This window comes from Heloderma suspectum, chromosome 7 (genome assembly GCF_057233095.1).
Source record: "Heloderma suspectum isolate Gila_16-S chromosome 7, 16-S_ref, whole genome shotgun sequence".
NCBI classification, from domain to species: Eukaryota; Metazoa; Chordata; class Lepidosauria; order Squamata; family Helodermatidae; genus Heloderma; species Heloderma suspectum.
In genome coordinates, this window is record NC_139464.1 from 17629488 (window position 1) to 17646323 (window position 16836).

The following is a 16836-nucleotide window of genomic DNA, read 5'->3' on the forward strand; positions in this document are numbered from 1 at the left end:
CCACAAGCAAAAGGACACATGAAGGATGCCATCCTAGATACATGTACCTGGGAGCAAGGCCCATTGGACACAGTGGAGCTTGCTTCTGAGTAAAGCACGTGTAGGTTTGCATCACACCACCAGAACAGTAGCAGTTTTGGGCCATGCAAAGGATCACAAAAGAGTTTTCTCTCTTGGGAATGGTGGAGATGTCTGGGTTGATGGGGACAATCAAAGCTAAAGTGGGTAAGGGAGCAATCCTATGGCCGCTACACAGCAGCTAGACGGCCATAGGATATTGTGTTATCTGGGAACCGACCTCGGAGCCCGCGCTCTGAGGTCGGTTCCCGGAAAACTGACCTCCCCCCACTTCTGCACTGCCTCCGAGGCAGCGTGGAACAGCCCGGTCCTCCATGCTCACAAGATGAGTGTGAAGCGGCTGAAAAGGGGTGTGGCTGGGGGTGTTCTGGGGCAGGGAAGGCAGACAGCAGTCTCCTTTCCTGCTCCGTGCTCCTGTGGCTAGACAGCCTCAATCGGAGTTTGGAGGCTGCCGCCTATCTCGATAGGATTGTGCCCTAAATTAGCCACTGCTAAAGTCTTTACAGCTTTTTGGCACAATTCATGAAAATTAATTATGAAAGAGGTACTGCACTGTCCTTACGCTTACTGAGCGTAGTGCAACTGGCATAGTACAGCAGTGAATGCACATCTTCTGATGAGGGCATCCTGCAAGGAGACCCGTATGTGTGATGGCGGAATTAACATGACCTCCTCCAACCCCCTGTTTTGAACGAGAAGGATCGTGCAAATGGGGCCATGACTCATATGGGCTTCTAGATGGAGTGCCCATTCCTTCAGGTGCAAGGAGAGGGAACATGACATGCTCCTCACCACATGGAGGCAGGGGGAGGTGTAGAATAGTGGGAGAGCCCATGCTTCACATGCCAAAGACCCCAGATAGGGCTGGAACAGACTACTGTATGAAAGTCTGGAGAGCCACTACCAGTCAGTGTAAACCATCCTTCCTTAAGACCATCCTTCCTTAAGACCTTCCGTTGTCTCCATGACAACGGAAGGAGTGGCTTACCCACATTTTCCAAGGAGCTTGTTTTGGTCTGGGCAGGGCTCCACAAGCGAGTGCATCACTCCATTCTAAATCAGTTCACATAACATACAGTACATCTGGGTGGGGGTTGGAGTTAACATCATCTGACTGGCAGGGGCTGCTCAACCAATCAGAGATGCTTCCCCCCCTTCAGGCCCTTTCTCCTTGGATAAAATTTTACTCCTGTGTCAAAAAGGAACTCCGTGGAACTCTGTGGAACTCCCTCCCTAGGGAACTCCGTCATGCCCCCTCTTTAATGAGCTTCCGTCGTGCATTAAAAACGTGGTTGTTCAGGCAGGCATTTGGGTTAGGGTATTTTAGAAAATGTTTTTATTGTAGAATTTTATTGTTTTAAACTGTTTTATTGTATGTTGTACATTGCCCAGAGTGGCTGGGTGACCAGCCAGATGGGCGATTAATAAATTTAATAAATAAATAAATAAATAAAAATCACCCACCTTCTCTCTCCCCCACCCTGTACTTAAAACAATAATCATTGCAGGAACTCGGTGTTCTCTCTGCTTTGAAGCTGCTGAAGCTGGGAACAATCTGTCTTTCTCTCCCCCCCCCCCCCGGCATTAGTTACTTATTAGTTACTTTTTTAAAACAGCAATCATAAGGACACAGTGTGCTCCCTGCTCTGCTGCTATCAATCAAAGCTTCATAGCTTCACAACCCTGAATTTAAGGCTCTTAAATGCGTTATTTTGATTCATGGGAATCTCAGTAACTCTGGGAGTGCATTTCAGGAACAAACCGCATTAAGCACAATGGGAGTTACTTCTGAGTAGACACTAATTGGTTTGCACTGGGAAGGGACAGGGAACACAGGGAGACAGGGAAACCAGCTCCCATTTTAACCCGATGGTGCGCACGATCTATATAACGAAGGTGTGAATTAGTTACTTCCAAAGGCAATAAACCAAACACTGGAGAATCAGAACTTTGGTAAACCGCTTTACAGCCTTAGGAAATTAGTGCTTTAAAAGCTGCTATTTCTATTGAGGGGGATCTCTGTAAATTCTGATGTGTGCATTCAGGGGACAAGCCTCACTGAGCATGATGGGAGTTACTTCTGAGTAGACACTAATTGGTTTGTGCTAGGAAACACAGGGAACAGGAAACACCCCTTGACCAGGGTCATGGTGAAAGGCGCACCCCTGGGCAGGGCTAGCATAGCAGAGGTAAATGCGGGGGTAGGGGCACACAACAGCTATACTGTGGAGAACCTGACTTAAGGAAAAGAATCGGACTATAAGCAGTATCATGTAATCCGATTTTTCCCTGATAAGCTCCAGGCTGCCTGCTGGATGGCCATGATGTCATCTATCCCGAACGACCTAAACATGCGGCCATGTGGAAGAAATCGCTGGTAGAGGCACCCCCCTGGTGTCCCCCAGATGTTTTTGGACTTCACTTTCCAGCAGCCCCAGCCAGCACGGCGAATGGTCAGGAATGATACACGTTGTAGTCCAAAACATCTATAGGGCACCAGGTTGGGGAAAGCTGGTGAGCTAGACAGACCATGGGTCAACTCGGTATAATACCGCTTTCTCTGTTTCTCTGTGAGCTGCCTGACCAACCAGCCAGCATCCTAATGAAACATACACCATGAAATGAGGCTTAGTCAGAACAAATAAGTTCCGCTGATTTTAATGGAACATAGGCCTAGCTCTACTGAGGTGAGGCGATACCACTTCAGATGGCATGACTGAGCGGGGAAATCTTGCAAACAGAACATTGGATGTCAGAGAGAATGGGTCCTAGTCAAGCTGTCTGATATGCTAGTACTCTATGTGCAGGGATTTTGTTTTTTACAGAGGAATATTCAATCATGTGACTCCCCATCTGCAGTCAGAAGTGGTACAGCCCAGACACCCGCTCACCACCTCAGTGAGAAGTAAACCTTAATCATAACTTTTGCTGGATTGTGCCCTTTGTCTCAAGCTAACTGGAATCCACAGAATCGAAGAGTAACTAAGACTGTCAGATTTTCAGATGGTTAATTATCTGCCTTTTCATTGATTAACTGAGGGAATTTCAATAAATGTGCAGATTGTTTAAATCAAAATGCAGGCAACTTTCTGAGGTACTAAAGGAAGTTTGAAACAGCTTAACAGTTTAATAAGCAAAACCAACCACTCTTTGTTAGAAGGAAAGGCTGTGTCTTCCTGTTTTCTATCTCCATCTCACCAATTAAAACGGGCTGTTTTAGTCACTAATCAATCAACTAAAGGTTCAGTGTATCAATCCACCTCTCAAGTAAATGGACAGCAAGATGCGCTAATAAGCATCTCACACCCTTTTTAGGGTTACCCGAACCACTCAGGATCAAACTAGGCAGAAGCAGTTCTCACGCCGCAGAAGCAACGTATGAATTCGGCCTCAGATGTGCTTAGCTGAAGTGGTTGAGATTCTTAGTGCAGAAAACACTTAAATCTGCCCCAAATTCTCCCATGACCCATCCTTAGCACCAGCACCTGCTAACTTGAATGATAAACCTCTTCAGGAGCTTTAATGAAGAGGAGAGGGGGGAAAAAAGATGGAGAAAGTGACGTAGAGGAATGTTTTGTCCCAAAGAAATGTGTTGCATAGATTAGCGTTTCCAGGTGGCCTAAAGTAAGTGTGCGCCGGGAGCCAAATTGTTGAGTCCTTCAAGCTTTTCAACTGCAAACAAAGAGCTTTTCACTGTGGCACAGTCCAAATCCAGTTCAATCCTTCATTAGAAAGATTTCAGTTCCCGGTAGGAAACCTTCAGGTTTAATCAGAAGAAACCTCTATTCCACACTAGCACTCCATGTCAGAACATTCTATCCCTGGTCTCCCGGGAGATGCCCCCTCCCAAACCTTGCTGTTCTCCACAGAGGTCATTAGAGCATTTATCACGATTTGAAATTTTGCTAGAAACCGTTGCAAACCTCATCAGGTTAACCACCACAACTGTATTCATTGCTTTCGGATCATATGGCATGCTGGAGGGCTCAGGAAATGTAAGAGACTCGGAACGTAAGAAGCCGCAACTGCCCCTATCAACCAGGGACAGACCCTGTTTTCTTAATGAAATTTTATTACTGTGCGTTGCTGGTGTTTATTTATTTGTTACATTTATATCCCGAATTTTCCGCTCTTGCAAGGAACCCAAGGCAGTTTACGTGGTCCTCCTCCTCTCCATTTTATCCTCACAACAGCCCTGTGAGGAAGCTTAGGCTGAGAGTCAGCGACTGGCCCAAAGTCACCCAGTGAGTTTCATGACAGAGCGTAGTGGTTAGTCCTTCTTCAGAGGCCAGCTCCCTATCCTGGGCCTACTAGGTTCCAGTTCTGAGCATGGCATGTGTTTGTGTATCTTCTCTTTAGTGCACATGTGTTTAAAGGCCTGCACATGAACACTAAAGCAGTATGCAGTGTACAGCTTGTCATTCACACGCAGAAGCTGCTGAGGTCCATTCTGAACTGTGGTAACAGTTCAGACCTGAACGTTGTATTTTTCTCCCGAATGCATTTTAAATCAAAAGAAACAAACACTGGAGGGCAGTAAATTAATATAGCATCAGAAATGTGGAGTAACAAATAACTGGAGAGGTGAGTAGAATAGGGGCTTGGGACAGTATCTCTGGCACGAGAACGGGGTTGTACAAGTGCATCCCTATTTTCACCTGTGAAATGTTGACAGATATGAATAAGCTGCCTTGAGAGTCCAACAAAGATGCCCCATATAGTCCCCGTGCTGTATTGCCTTATGAAGCATCTAGCCTTGCTGTTTAACCTGCCCATCCAGCTACACATGTAAGCAACAAACTGGCATGGATCAACTGAGAGGATTCCTCTAGTAATATAGTAAGGCTCAAGTGCCTTGTAAGGCGATACAGGACCAGGCAACGTGGGGCATCCTTGCTGGTCCCAGGCATTTCATCCTCCCCATCTGGATTTGGGCTTGAAAGACCAAGGAAAAGTGTGGATGCATAGAGGGTGCGTGTGGGTGCATAGAGGGCAAGTTGCGAGCCAGCACAATTTGTGACATTGTACAATGTCATCACTGATCACAGGGCACATCAATTAAGACATCAGCCTTTGCTTCCCATTCCCTGGCTTTATATTATTATTATTATTATTATTATTATTATTATTATTATTATTATTAATTGCATTTATATCCTGCCTTTTTGCGTCTTTCAAGGAACCCAAGGTAGCTTACATTATCCTCCACCTCTCCATTTTATCCCCACAACAACAACCCCGTGAGGTGGGTTGGGCTAAGAGTCTGTGACTGGCCCAAAGTCACCCAGTGAGCTGCCATGGCCAAGTGGGGACTAGAACCCAGATCTCCCGGCTCCTAGTCCAACACTTTCACCACTACACCACACTGGCTCTGGAGGTTGAACCAAAAAGAGATAGTCTTAACTCTGGTCTTAATCTGGCAATTGTTCAATCAATGAATACTAAAATCATCCTGCAAATACCCTCATTGACAGAGAGCCCTCCAAGGGCATCAGTCCATGGAAACTTTTCATGCGATAGGGACAATCAATGGGGCAAACCTCTCTACAGGACTGAGCCTGAGCTAAGCAACTGCTGCATGGAAATTACTGTCTTAGAGCAACTTCTACATGATGTTTGTAAACTACAGGTAATTCCTAAACTGTGTCCTGGGGCATGCCACAGAGCTATGACAGAACTTCTGGCGTGCCTTGGATAATACACTGATTAAATCATGAAAGGATCCTGTGAAAACTGGGCTGGTAAGAATGGAAAACTGCGTGGGAACTAGCAAAAGGAAATTCATCAGAGACACATGCAAAGTTCTACATTAGGGAATCGATCAATCAGTCAATGCACACGTATAGGATGGGGAATACCTGACCTGGTACATACATACATACATACATACATACACTTGACCTGGCGGCTATGTACAGCTGCACTGTCTCGGCTCCTGAATGCTGTGCATGCTCATAATCCTGCCCCTGCCAGTCCCCCATGACTACACAACATGGCAAGTTAAGGACCTCCTCCAACAAATGAGGCGTACAGTGACCAGGGTGCTTAAGCGGGGGCTCATGAACTCCTCTGGCCTGGAATACAGCTGGGGGTGTGTGTGTGGCTTTCACAACCACAGCTGGACTGTGACCCACGTACTAAGGGGACTTCGGCACTAGGGAGAAGAAGTGCTTTTACACCTTTCCCTTGCACCATTTTCTTGATCACATGAAGCTGCGAGATGTGCCTATATATTTATCCCTTTGGTGCAAACAGCAGCTTGAGGGGTGGGGTTTTAATGGGGAAAAACGTGTGTGGAAAGGAGAGAGTTAAACCAGGGGTTTTGAATATAGAGGAATAAACAAGCAATAGTAACACTCATCCTAAAAAAATGCACACACACAAACACACAACCTACTCGATTCAAGGTTTTCACAGGTGTCCATGTCTGATGTATCTTCCTCATCCTGTTCGTCTGTATCTCCAGACTCATCGTTATCTTCAATCCATTTTCCCGGCATCAGCCCTGCTGAGTCATAGGAGTTACACAGCGGCCCCACAATGTGAGTGATGAAGGATTCCTGGAGGTTTGCCAACTGAGGAGCAGAGCGGTCCATGAAAGGGCTGATTGGGAGGCCCAAACTGGATTCCTCGTCACCCTTTGAAATCAAGATAAACTATTTTATAATGCCATCTCCACTGTCTCCCAGTCCATTTCTGGGACCAGTTCAAAGTGCTGGTGTTAAACTTTAAAGCCCGAACCAGCTTGGGGTCAGGTTATCTGAAGAATTGTCTCTTCCCATCTTCAGCTGCCTGGACCATAAGATCATCTTCAGAGGCCCTTGTCCGGGCAGCATTGCCCCTATGAGAACCCATGAGTGTGTGGGGCTCTGGTGACCAATGTGGCAGAGTTGAGGTGGAGGCCAAATGTATGCATAGGAAATGAAGCAACGGGGCCCTTGCTTTATAGGGCCCAAGGCAAACTGCCCCAGTGACACCCCACCCCCCATGGACAGCCCTGTCTCCAAATCCCTCCCCTAAATGAAGTGAGGTGGGTGGCAACTAGGGAGAGGGCCTTTCCAATGGTGGCCCCCCTGCTGTAGAATGCCATCTCAAGAGAGGCTTGTCTGGAGCCTATGTTGCGGTCTACTTGATGCCAGGAGAAAATCTTGGGTAGTATCCAACTGCCCCTGAACACCAGCGCAAAGGATATTGTGCTGGGGCAATCCAATGCTTGTGCAATCTAACTAGCGCTTACTGGGGCAATGAGAAAAAGTGGCAATTTGCTGCCGAAATTCAGTGGCGGTACTGAATTTTGGTGGCAAACCGCTGCTGTTTTCCATTGCCCTAGCGCTAGTTACATTGTGCAACGGTTCGATTACACTAGCGCGATGTCACTGGTGCTTAGCTCCGGGGCACAGTTGGATGCCACCCCTTATTTTACCAAGCTTTTAAGTTTCAGTGTTTTGAAAATTCTTTGCAGTATCACTTTCTATTGCTGGACTTACTCTGGCTTTATTCTGATGCTGTTTTAACTGTTCAAAACTGTATATCTACATTTCATTTCTATATTTCAAAAGTTAAATGTTATACACACACACACACACACGTTTTATTTGTGAACTACTGAGAAAACTTGCTGTTGATGGGTGGGATAGAAATGTTATAATTAATTAATTAATTAATTAAATAAATGCATGTGATTGTTGAGAAAAGAAATACATCTCAGGGTTCCCACTGCCATTTCCCAACTGGACTCACTTGATCCCTTTGATACCTTGGGTATTGGGCAGTAGAAAAATGTAACAAATAGATAAAAAGTAAATGGATACTCCTGGTGATATAAGCACCAAACCGGGGAACAAGACTCGGTGCTCAGCCAGTTTAACAGCCAAGACTTGACTCCTTCCTTTTTCAGAAATACATAGGGAGCCACTCAGCTAGAAGTGGGGTCTTCAACATGATGTGCATGGATGTCAATGTTCCCACGGACACATTCTTTGGTGCCCACCAGGCTCCCTGCCCCTCCTGATTTTTATCTTATTTCTTAAGATTTGTAATTATTATTTTTTTTAACTAGGAGGCTGGCATGCTTATAAATGAAGGTGTGCCCTCCAGTGCCATCTTTGTCTGGGTTCAAAAGAGTGGTTTTGTGTTTTGGAGCTCAGACTCCATCTCTGCCTTATACTTAAGTTGTTAGGGAAGTTACTTTTTTTTTAGTCTCACCAGTTTGTCTTCTGTGAAATGGGTGTTTTGTGACCATTGATGCCCACCATAGCAGCCATTTTATGAATACGCAACCCCCCCATAGGAACCATTTTGTGAGAGCACCCACAGCACTCTCCCAAAGTTCCAAATGTGCCCACCAACCAAAAATGTTTGGGAACCCCTAAACTAGAATCTTACAATGTACCTTTGTACCCAGGTCATCGCATCGCTGAGTGAAGCGGTATAATCAGGAGATTAATCCAAGATTAATATGAACCCCACAGGCTAATGAAATGGCCAGTATTGCAAATTTTGAAGTGGGCATGCAACTATATAGGGAGCTAGTCACTGTAGCATCTACTCACATGAATGCTGCCCTGATCCTAGAAGTATTATATAACCATCGTGACTAGTAGCCATCGACAGATATCCTCCATGAATTTTCTAGTTTCCTTTTAAAACTAAGTTGGCGGCCATCACTACAACTTGTGGCAGGAAGCCCCATAGCTTAACTATGCACTGTGTGAAGAAGTAACCATTATACCACATTGGCTCTCTCGTTTATCCCTATGCATCTTTGTGATGGATTTTTAACTGCTCTAAGCTGTTTTGGGAGTCACCTTTGGATGAAAAGCAGGATGCAAATCTAACAAACAAACAAACAAACACAGGATTGCAAAGAATGTTATTTGATCATCATGCATAATGTCAGTGAATTTCCAACAGAAATACATGTAATGCATGTGTTGGTGTACTCTGCTGTCTAAACATAATGGCTATATATATATATATATATATATATTAGAAACACTGACAACTGCTACCATGTGCTCATTTTAATATGGCTTACTAAAATTATTTGTATTTCTTATGATGAATGCCCTTTGAGAAAGTACTTTTCATTCTTGAAAGCTCCTATAATAATACAAGAGGATGTGTGTCTGCTTGTCAGCACGGAAGCGCCAAGACCATAAAACCTAGCCGCCTGAAACTTAGCATGCATATTAAAGAGACTGAGGGGTGTGCACTTAAGGGTTATTTGGATTTTAAAACGCACCAATTCATTTTATTTAATGTTAAGGAGTCTGTGGGTTTGAAGCCTGCAGTAACATCTTCAGTCACTAGGTGGCAGGCTTCTCTAGCCACTGCATAGCTTTGCAGTCATCACAGTTTGAGGCTGGGGGGGGGATAGTCTGAGAGACAGAGTTATATGGCTGCTCCCGCCCCCTCATCTGCTGTGAGTCATCCCTCCCTGAGGGGAATGGAGTAGAGAGACCCCTCCCTCAGGGAGCTATAGAGGTGCACCATGACAAGGGCCATGCCGCTCAGACAGGATGCACACAATGTGTCTGACTCTGGCAGCTGCACAATTTTCCTTGAAGGATTTGCTGTTATGCTGTATCAAACTAAGAGCCATTCCCTCCCGTGTGAAGCAGGGTCCATTTGCTAGCTGAAATTATACTACAGAAATGACAGCATCTGGATCACTCAAAAGAGTGGTTAACAGAAACAGTTTTCTGCCTCTCCCAGCAACTATGGCTATTTACCTGCTCATAAAATTCATTGACAATGCCCTCTGTCCACTGCAGGTGCAAGTCTTTGCATTTTGCTGGGCCATTGATGTCAGCCAGTTTGATGCACATCTGACAAACCAGCAAGCGGTCATTCTCATTCGTCCAATCAATGCCAACGTCATCATTCACCTGGCAGATACACGTTATTAGAGTGAATGGTCCAGTATTACTGTAGTCATGCACGACACAAAACAAGTCAAGAGGAGGTTGCGATGTAGGTTGCACAGAAAACCTTAGCCCTGTAGGGATTTTTTATTGATGCATCATTGATATTTCCTTTATATACATTTTATAGCATTTCCTTTACATATATATTTAAAGCTTAACTTTGTCTGTCTTCACCAAGGCTCTTGCCAACATGCTTTACTGAGGCTTTGTTTCCCATCTGCCTCCCAAATTCTGGACTTGTCACACTCCATCTGCCATTTTGTAGGAAGAACATCCTTGGCACTGACTGGCTGGAAACTTTGGGACAGTCTCTCTTGTGGTATGGATGTACAGTCTTCTTTGATGTGGCTAATTTCCAATCTGACTCGGGGTAATGGATCCCACTCCTGCTACCAAGTAGTCAAATGCCAGACTGCTGCAGAAATACTATGTCTGAAAGCCTTGCCATGTGTCCATCACAGCGGCAGGCCTTCAATTATTGTCTCCCTGTTCCAAACCAACCTCTGTGTCCACTACAGTGTGATGGTTCTTCTCTGTAGGACTCAGAGAGGATCAGAATCCTACTCTATCTTAGGGCCTACCTAGTGGAGGCTGGTGGCTCTGATTTCGGTGGGGCTGTGAATCCACTCTGGGGTTCAGTCAGAACCAACCAGAACTCTAAATGAGCTTCCCAAGGTGCTGAACCTACTTTAGGGTTAGTGTTCAGCATCTTGGATATCTCCTTTAGAGTTCTGGCTGGTTTGGAATGAAGCCCGGAATGATACATAGCCCCACCAAAATCGGAGCCACCAGCCTCCACTGGCCAAACTGCGATGTCGTGCTAAGGAGTCATTAGCAACCATGGTCCCATCCTCCTGCCCAATTATCTCTGGCACTGCAGCATGTGCGGAGCTTTAACCCTTTCTTCCCTACCATGGTCCCAACACAACACCCCCACTCTCTTTAGCGTTGGAACCAGGCCTCAGGTCACTGCCCTTGCAATATCGCAACGTAAAGGCACTATAACTCAGGCCCCATTGATCTGGACACCAGTGAGACACAGGTAAGACAATCGCGCTTACCTTGGCATTGAATTTAGCTACAAAGTCAAAGTGCTTCTTCAGATCAGTGGCCAAAATCGCCTCAATGACAAGGAACCGAAAGTGCTTGAACTCCATGTGATCGAGGTTGACTAAGAAGTTATATTCGGGCCTGGACATGAAGAGGTTCCATGCGGCAGCAGCGTGATGGTTCTCCAAAACAGAGCGGTCATTATACAGAACGGCCTAAAATGAGAGAGGGATAAAGTGAATTCTGCATACTTTATTCCATATCTACTAGTCCTGGAGAAACTCAAACAGCCATACACAGCACCAGCGGCCCAACCATCATTGGATGTTCTGCTCAGTCCCGCTCTGGCTCCTGGGATTTCACCAGGCATTGTTCCCAAATGTTCAACCTTATATTTGCAATCTTAAGGGCTAGAAACTTGCTTTAAAGCAGGGTGGGGAACCTCAGGCCTGGGGGCCAAATCCAGCTCTCTTGGGGTCCCAAGAAGGCCACACTCTCTTTCTCTGGCTACACCCCCTTTCCCTCAACCACTGACCATTGAGTAGTTTCCTGGCTTTTGTGCAGTTCTTCCCCATTCTAAAAAGTTGGAACGCCTCTACTAAGGTTTAGTTGCTGAAAGTAAGAGCTTTCAGCTACAATATGCTGGTGTTTTTGCATTTTGGCCCCACCCCTTTTGCCATAACCCTGCACCCTTTGCCTTCCGTCCCACCCACCACTGGAACATGGCCCCTGAGAGCTTCTATCAACGCTGAATTTGGCCCTTGGGCTGAAAGAGGTTCTGCACCCCTGCTTTAAAGGATGCTGAAACTTTGTTTCCAAGCCTCCACTTGCAGAATTGTGCATTGCATACAAACTTATCTTTAAGGCTGGCCGGCAAACCTTTGAACCCATCAAGCCAAACGGCACACTCCACCACCCATACACTGGGTCTGCCAGGTGCCTGAGAATCTGTTCCTGAGGTCCCAGACAAACAGCACAAATAGGTTTATGAAGTCCATGGTGGACCACCATAAATGGCCGGAGGACTCCGTTGGCTTTTGTGGGTCACAAGTTATGAATGTATGTATTTATTTATTACACTTCTATACCATAGCCGAAGCTCTCTGGGTGGCTTACAAAACTTAAAACATTCAAATACAATATACAACATTCAAAATCCATTTACATAAGAGCATACGGACAATATATACAAACAACGTATAACTAAAACAACTTTGAACTCAAAACAATGTAACAAAAATAAATAAATAAATAAATAAATAATAAAAATCCAACAATAAAACAACACAGCTTAAAAATGGTATACAAAAGTTGGCAAAAGGAACAAGAGTTCTACAAAGGGAAGTCGTGCTGGAATAGTAGAGTCTTTAATGCTTGCTAAAAAGCCTTCAAAGAGGTCAGCAGGCGCACTTCAACCAGCAGGTCATCCCACAACAGAGGGGTGGCAAAGGAAAAGGTCCCCTTGCGTGTGGTTACCAATCTCATGTTAGGCCGCCGCAGGCAGCAGAGAGCCCCCAGAGGACCTTAGGTGGCGGACTGGGACGTAGGTACGTTGTTCCCTTGAAAGAGCAATAGGAGCTGGTTAATCCAGCCCTTCTTACCTGAGGAGCGCTGGTTGCAACCAAGAAGGCATTGGTTCTTCCTGGGTGATCATAATCATGCATGGCAGCAGATACATAAAGGGCCATCAGTTCAAGGGCAGGGATGTTGCCAGCCAAGCAGCCATAGCCGTCATCGGTTGGTGTGTATGTTTTCGACAACACGTATCCCAAGTGGCCATGGGTGATCCCGCTATCCGAATCTGGGCAGAAAACCAGGTCATTTGCTGAGAGTTGGTCATGGAGATGAAGAGCAGCTTATCTTCGGTTTTGTGCCCAAGTGCTGTGCTTGAGCTCGCCAATTTTACTGGAGCCTGGGCCAGATTCGTATCTATTGCTGTGGCAAAATTGCTGCTTCCAAAATGTTCAGTGCCCATGCCCAAAGAGTAGTGTCTGCAGCAAAGAGCTATGGGTACTTGCAGTTTGAACTCTCATCCCATATGGTTCCCAGTTGCAGACATTACCACCATGGAAAGGAGGCTGGACTATGCAGCAGTGGGATGTATCAATTGGGGTGTGCCATCCTTCATCTGAAGCCATAGAATCACAGACCTGGAGGATAACCTGAAAGGGCCCTATTCTAATATCGGGAATCTGAAGCAGGGCTTATAGAGCCTAAATCATCATCATCCACATTGTTCCACAAAACTGAAGCTATCAAGTGCTCTCCCAACTGTTGTTGCAGTGGAATTACTTCCTTAATCTTTAACCTAAGTATTGGTTCACATAGACTCCCAATGTGCAGGTTTGTCAGGATTCCCCTGTTGCCTACTGAATACTCCAATAGCCAAAATCAACACTCAGACAAAAGGGCTGCTTTCCAAGGCTTTAATTCCATTTACCCTAATGAGGCATACAGATGCTAATTGCTTGAGACTCAGAGAAACTACAGAGGAACAGCCATCGAGGGGTTTCAAAGGGTTAGGATGTCAGTTGATCTCCGTTTCGGAAAAACACAGCAATTCTCTGAATTTAAGGGGTGGGAGGGGAAGTTCTCCCCCTCTCCCGTGATGTGTCTGGATGCAGCTGTTGACATCGAGCCAATCGGGCTGAGCGCGGAAGCTCGGCCCCTGCGATCTCTCACTTGTGCCTGCGTCTGCACCTCATGTCTAAAAGTTCAAGTTGTCCCTCCCTTTCCACACCTGGTTCACTGTCGCTCCCAGGGATGTGAGAAGGGGGGGCTCCCCCTCCAGCTGCGCCTCTGAAGTCTGAGAGAGTTCCGCCCTCACGAGTTGTCTCTCTTCCTCAGAATCAGAGCTGCTTTGGGACTCTATGGGCTCAGATACAACCTTGACAAGGTTGTAGATGTGGCAATGAAAGGTGGGGCAGGACTGAGCCTTGGACACTCCCATGATGCACAGAACTACAATGTAAATTCAAACTTATGTTCATAAATTCCTACACAATCTGGGCAACCCATTTTTGTGATACCAGGTGGTGTGGTTTAGGTACAACACAGAATCAGAATGATCTAAGGTGCAATCAGGAGTGCGGCTAGACAGCAGCTGGAGGGCCGTAGGATTATTTGGTTTTTGGGAACCAACCTCAGAATACATGTTCGGAGGTCGGTTCCCAGAAAACCACCTCTGCGCCTCCTCTAACACCACATCATAGGTGGCGCGGATCATCCTTGGGCTCCGCGCTCGGAAGAGCAGTGCAGAGTGGGGCAAAAGGGGGTGTTCCTGGGGGCAGCGAACGCAGAAGTGCCAGTACGATGCTCCTTATGCGTTGTCCCGCCCCCGCTCCGAAGTCTCGCAGCTAGACAGCTGAAATTGGCTGTCTAGCCATGAATGCAGGGCAGCCAGAGCGTGGAAGAGACAATCCCCTCTGCGCTCCACCCGCCCTGCATTGGATAGGCAGTCACCTCCAAGTTCGGTGGTGGCCGCCTATCTCCATAGGTTTGTGCCCCTAGACAATCTCACCTCCATCTCTATGGTTCCACATGTAGCCATTCAATGTGTCCAGTTTTCCACTCACACAAAACGATAAACTGGGCTAGAGATGTGAAGGCCTGAGGGAAAAAAGGACACATTTGGGGGAGAAAACTTTCCCCCAAGTACTTTTTTCCCTCAAAAAATATGAACACCGAACAATTCTGGATTATGAAATATTTTCTGTTAAAAAGATAAATATAACGTTTAAGACAAGATACTCATGTATTGCTACCTGGCCTTTACTCCCACGAGATGATTTCTAAAAAATATGTAACAGGAAGATTTTATGTAAGCTTATGTACAGTATTATAAGCTTCTTGCAAGACCAAGATGTATTTCTGCGTGTAGGGAGCACAACCATTTTCAGCAAAGAAGGAAGAAGGACTCATTGCCTTCTTTGCTTGTGGGTTTCCTCTTCTTGACGTTTGATATACTAAGCATGATAATTTTATGAGCACACTAAGTAGGGATGTCAGAGAATTCTGCCATGGATCTCAGTGAGGCCGAATGCCAGTGCATTCGGCCCCCTGAAATCCGTGGTGGAACGAAGCCCCTCACCCACCTACCCCACGAAAGTCGCGTGAAACGGAGCACTTACTTGGTGCTCTTTGCGCTGCTTTGCGCTGCGCTGCTTTGCGTCTGCGGCCGCCATTCGCTTCCCCATTTAGGCCGTGATAGGCTACGTAAATACTTACGTAGGCTACGTAAATACTTACGTAGGCTATGTAAATACTTACGTAGCCTATCATGGCTAACGCAGGGACGTCATTTGCGCCCCTGCAGAGGCCGTGATAGGCTACATAAGTATTTATCTAGCCTATCACGGCAAAAAAAGGGAACGCAAATGGTGGCCACCGTAGCGGCCGCCATTTGCGTTCCTGTTTTTGGCAGTGATAGGCTATGTAAATATTTACGTAGCCTATCAAGGTAAAAAAAAAGGGGCACAAATGGCATAGCGGCCGCCATTTGCGCCCCTGTCTTTCGCCGTGATAGGCTATGTAAATATTTACGTAGCCTATCACTGCCAAAAACAGGGACGCAAATGGCGGCCGCTGTAGCTGCTGCCATTTGCGTCTGCAGGCTCCAGACGCCTGCGAATGCACCCGGCTGGTGGCTCCACGGAGTTGCCGCGGAGTGGAGCCAGCCGGGTTAGGATTTCGGGGGGAGGTGCGGAGCGCCTCCCCCCCACCGCGAATCACCCCTGAGAAAAGGTAAGTGACTTTTGTACATCCCTAACACCAAGTTATACATAATACATTCTATGTTCCTAAAGGAGCAAAGTGATTTTAGATCTGTAAAGGGCACTAACAATTTAAGTACTGGAAATTATTTAATTTCCGGGGGGGGGGGGGTCCTGGAAAAAGCAACAATGAAAAGCCCCCCAATTTTTTTTCTATGGTTTCAAAATGTCTGGAAATGCTACATCTCTACACTGAGCCAAGAAATCAAAGGTGGCCGGAAAGACATACTAATAGCATTACCTGAATCACTTGCTGACCCATGGTCATTAATCACAGTTGGGAGGCCTGGTATAGGCTGGGTTGAAAGGTACCACACAGCATGGAGGACATCAGTGGCATGAATTCTGTTGTGATCTGTTAAGACAGATGGCAGGTTACTTCTGCTGGATGAGTGGGAGTAATGGCGCCATCTACTGGATACAGAGGAGAATTCATTCCTTATTCCTAGCTCAAATCTTTTTCAAGAACTGATGTCAACCTACTGTCTTACTTAGTGAAAATATGTATATTCATTTGCTATGATAAAACAACAGAAATAGTCGTGCTGGCGCATGAGGAAAAAAAATGCAAAATCCAATATTTTCTACAATGAAGTTGTGTGTCTGTGTGTGTGTGTTTTCTTCAAAGACAGTCATATACACTGTCAGCCATGGGAAGGAGTGTCATTTCAGCGACAAACAAAATGCAGAGTGCGTGGGAGGACGTGCACAGTCTCATGGCCATGGTTAATGGACTGGCAAGATGGTTTTTATTTTATTAATTGATTTAGATGTTTATATACCACCTTTCTGGCCCACACAAGTTGGTTCACAATTAAAAGCATAACAATAACATGCCTTGTCCCTGGTGGTTCGACATGAACCCATGGCCCGGCTGGAGTCCACCACGAAAAGAGCCTTCAGTGTGGTGGCCCCCTTCCTGTGGAACTCCCTGGCTTTGGAGGTCAGGCAGGCAGTAACACTGTGCTGCTTCTGGTGCCCCCTGAAGACTTTGTTATTTCAAGAGG

At 46.1% G+C, this 16836-nt stretch overlaps 1 protein-coding gene across 6 annotated transcripts in view; it reads right to left on the reverse strand.

Annotated features, from left to right (window-relative positions):
* Window positions 1-16836, reverse strand: part of PDE3A (phosphodiesterase 3A) — a 392649-nt gene that overhangs the window by 16770 nt on the left and 359043 nt on the right. For all 6 annotated transcript variants that reach the window (XM_084809193.1, XM_084809190.1, XM_084809192.1 and 3 more), the window contains 5 exons: window positions 16071-16184; window positions 12659-12858; window positions 11069-11272; window positions 9813-9968; window positions 6476-6716 (listed from right to left, as the gene is read on the reverse strand). In XM_084809193.1, coding sequence (XP_084665319.1) covers window positions 6476-6716; window positions 9813-9968; window positions 11069-11272; window positions 12659-12858; window positions 16071-16184 — 915 coding nt within the window. The remainder of the gene's footprint in view (window positions 1-6475; window positions 6717-9812; window positions 9969-11068; window positions 11273-12658; window positions 12859-16070; window positions 16185-16836) is intronic.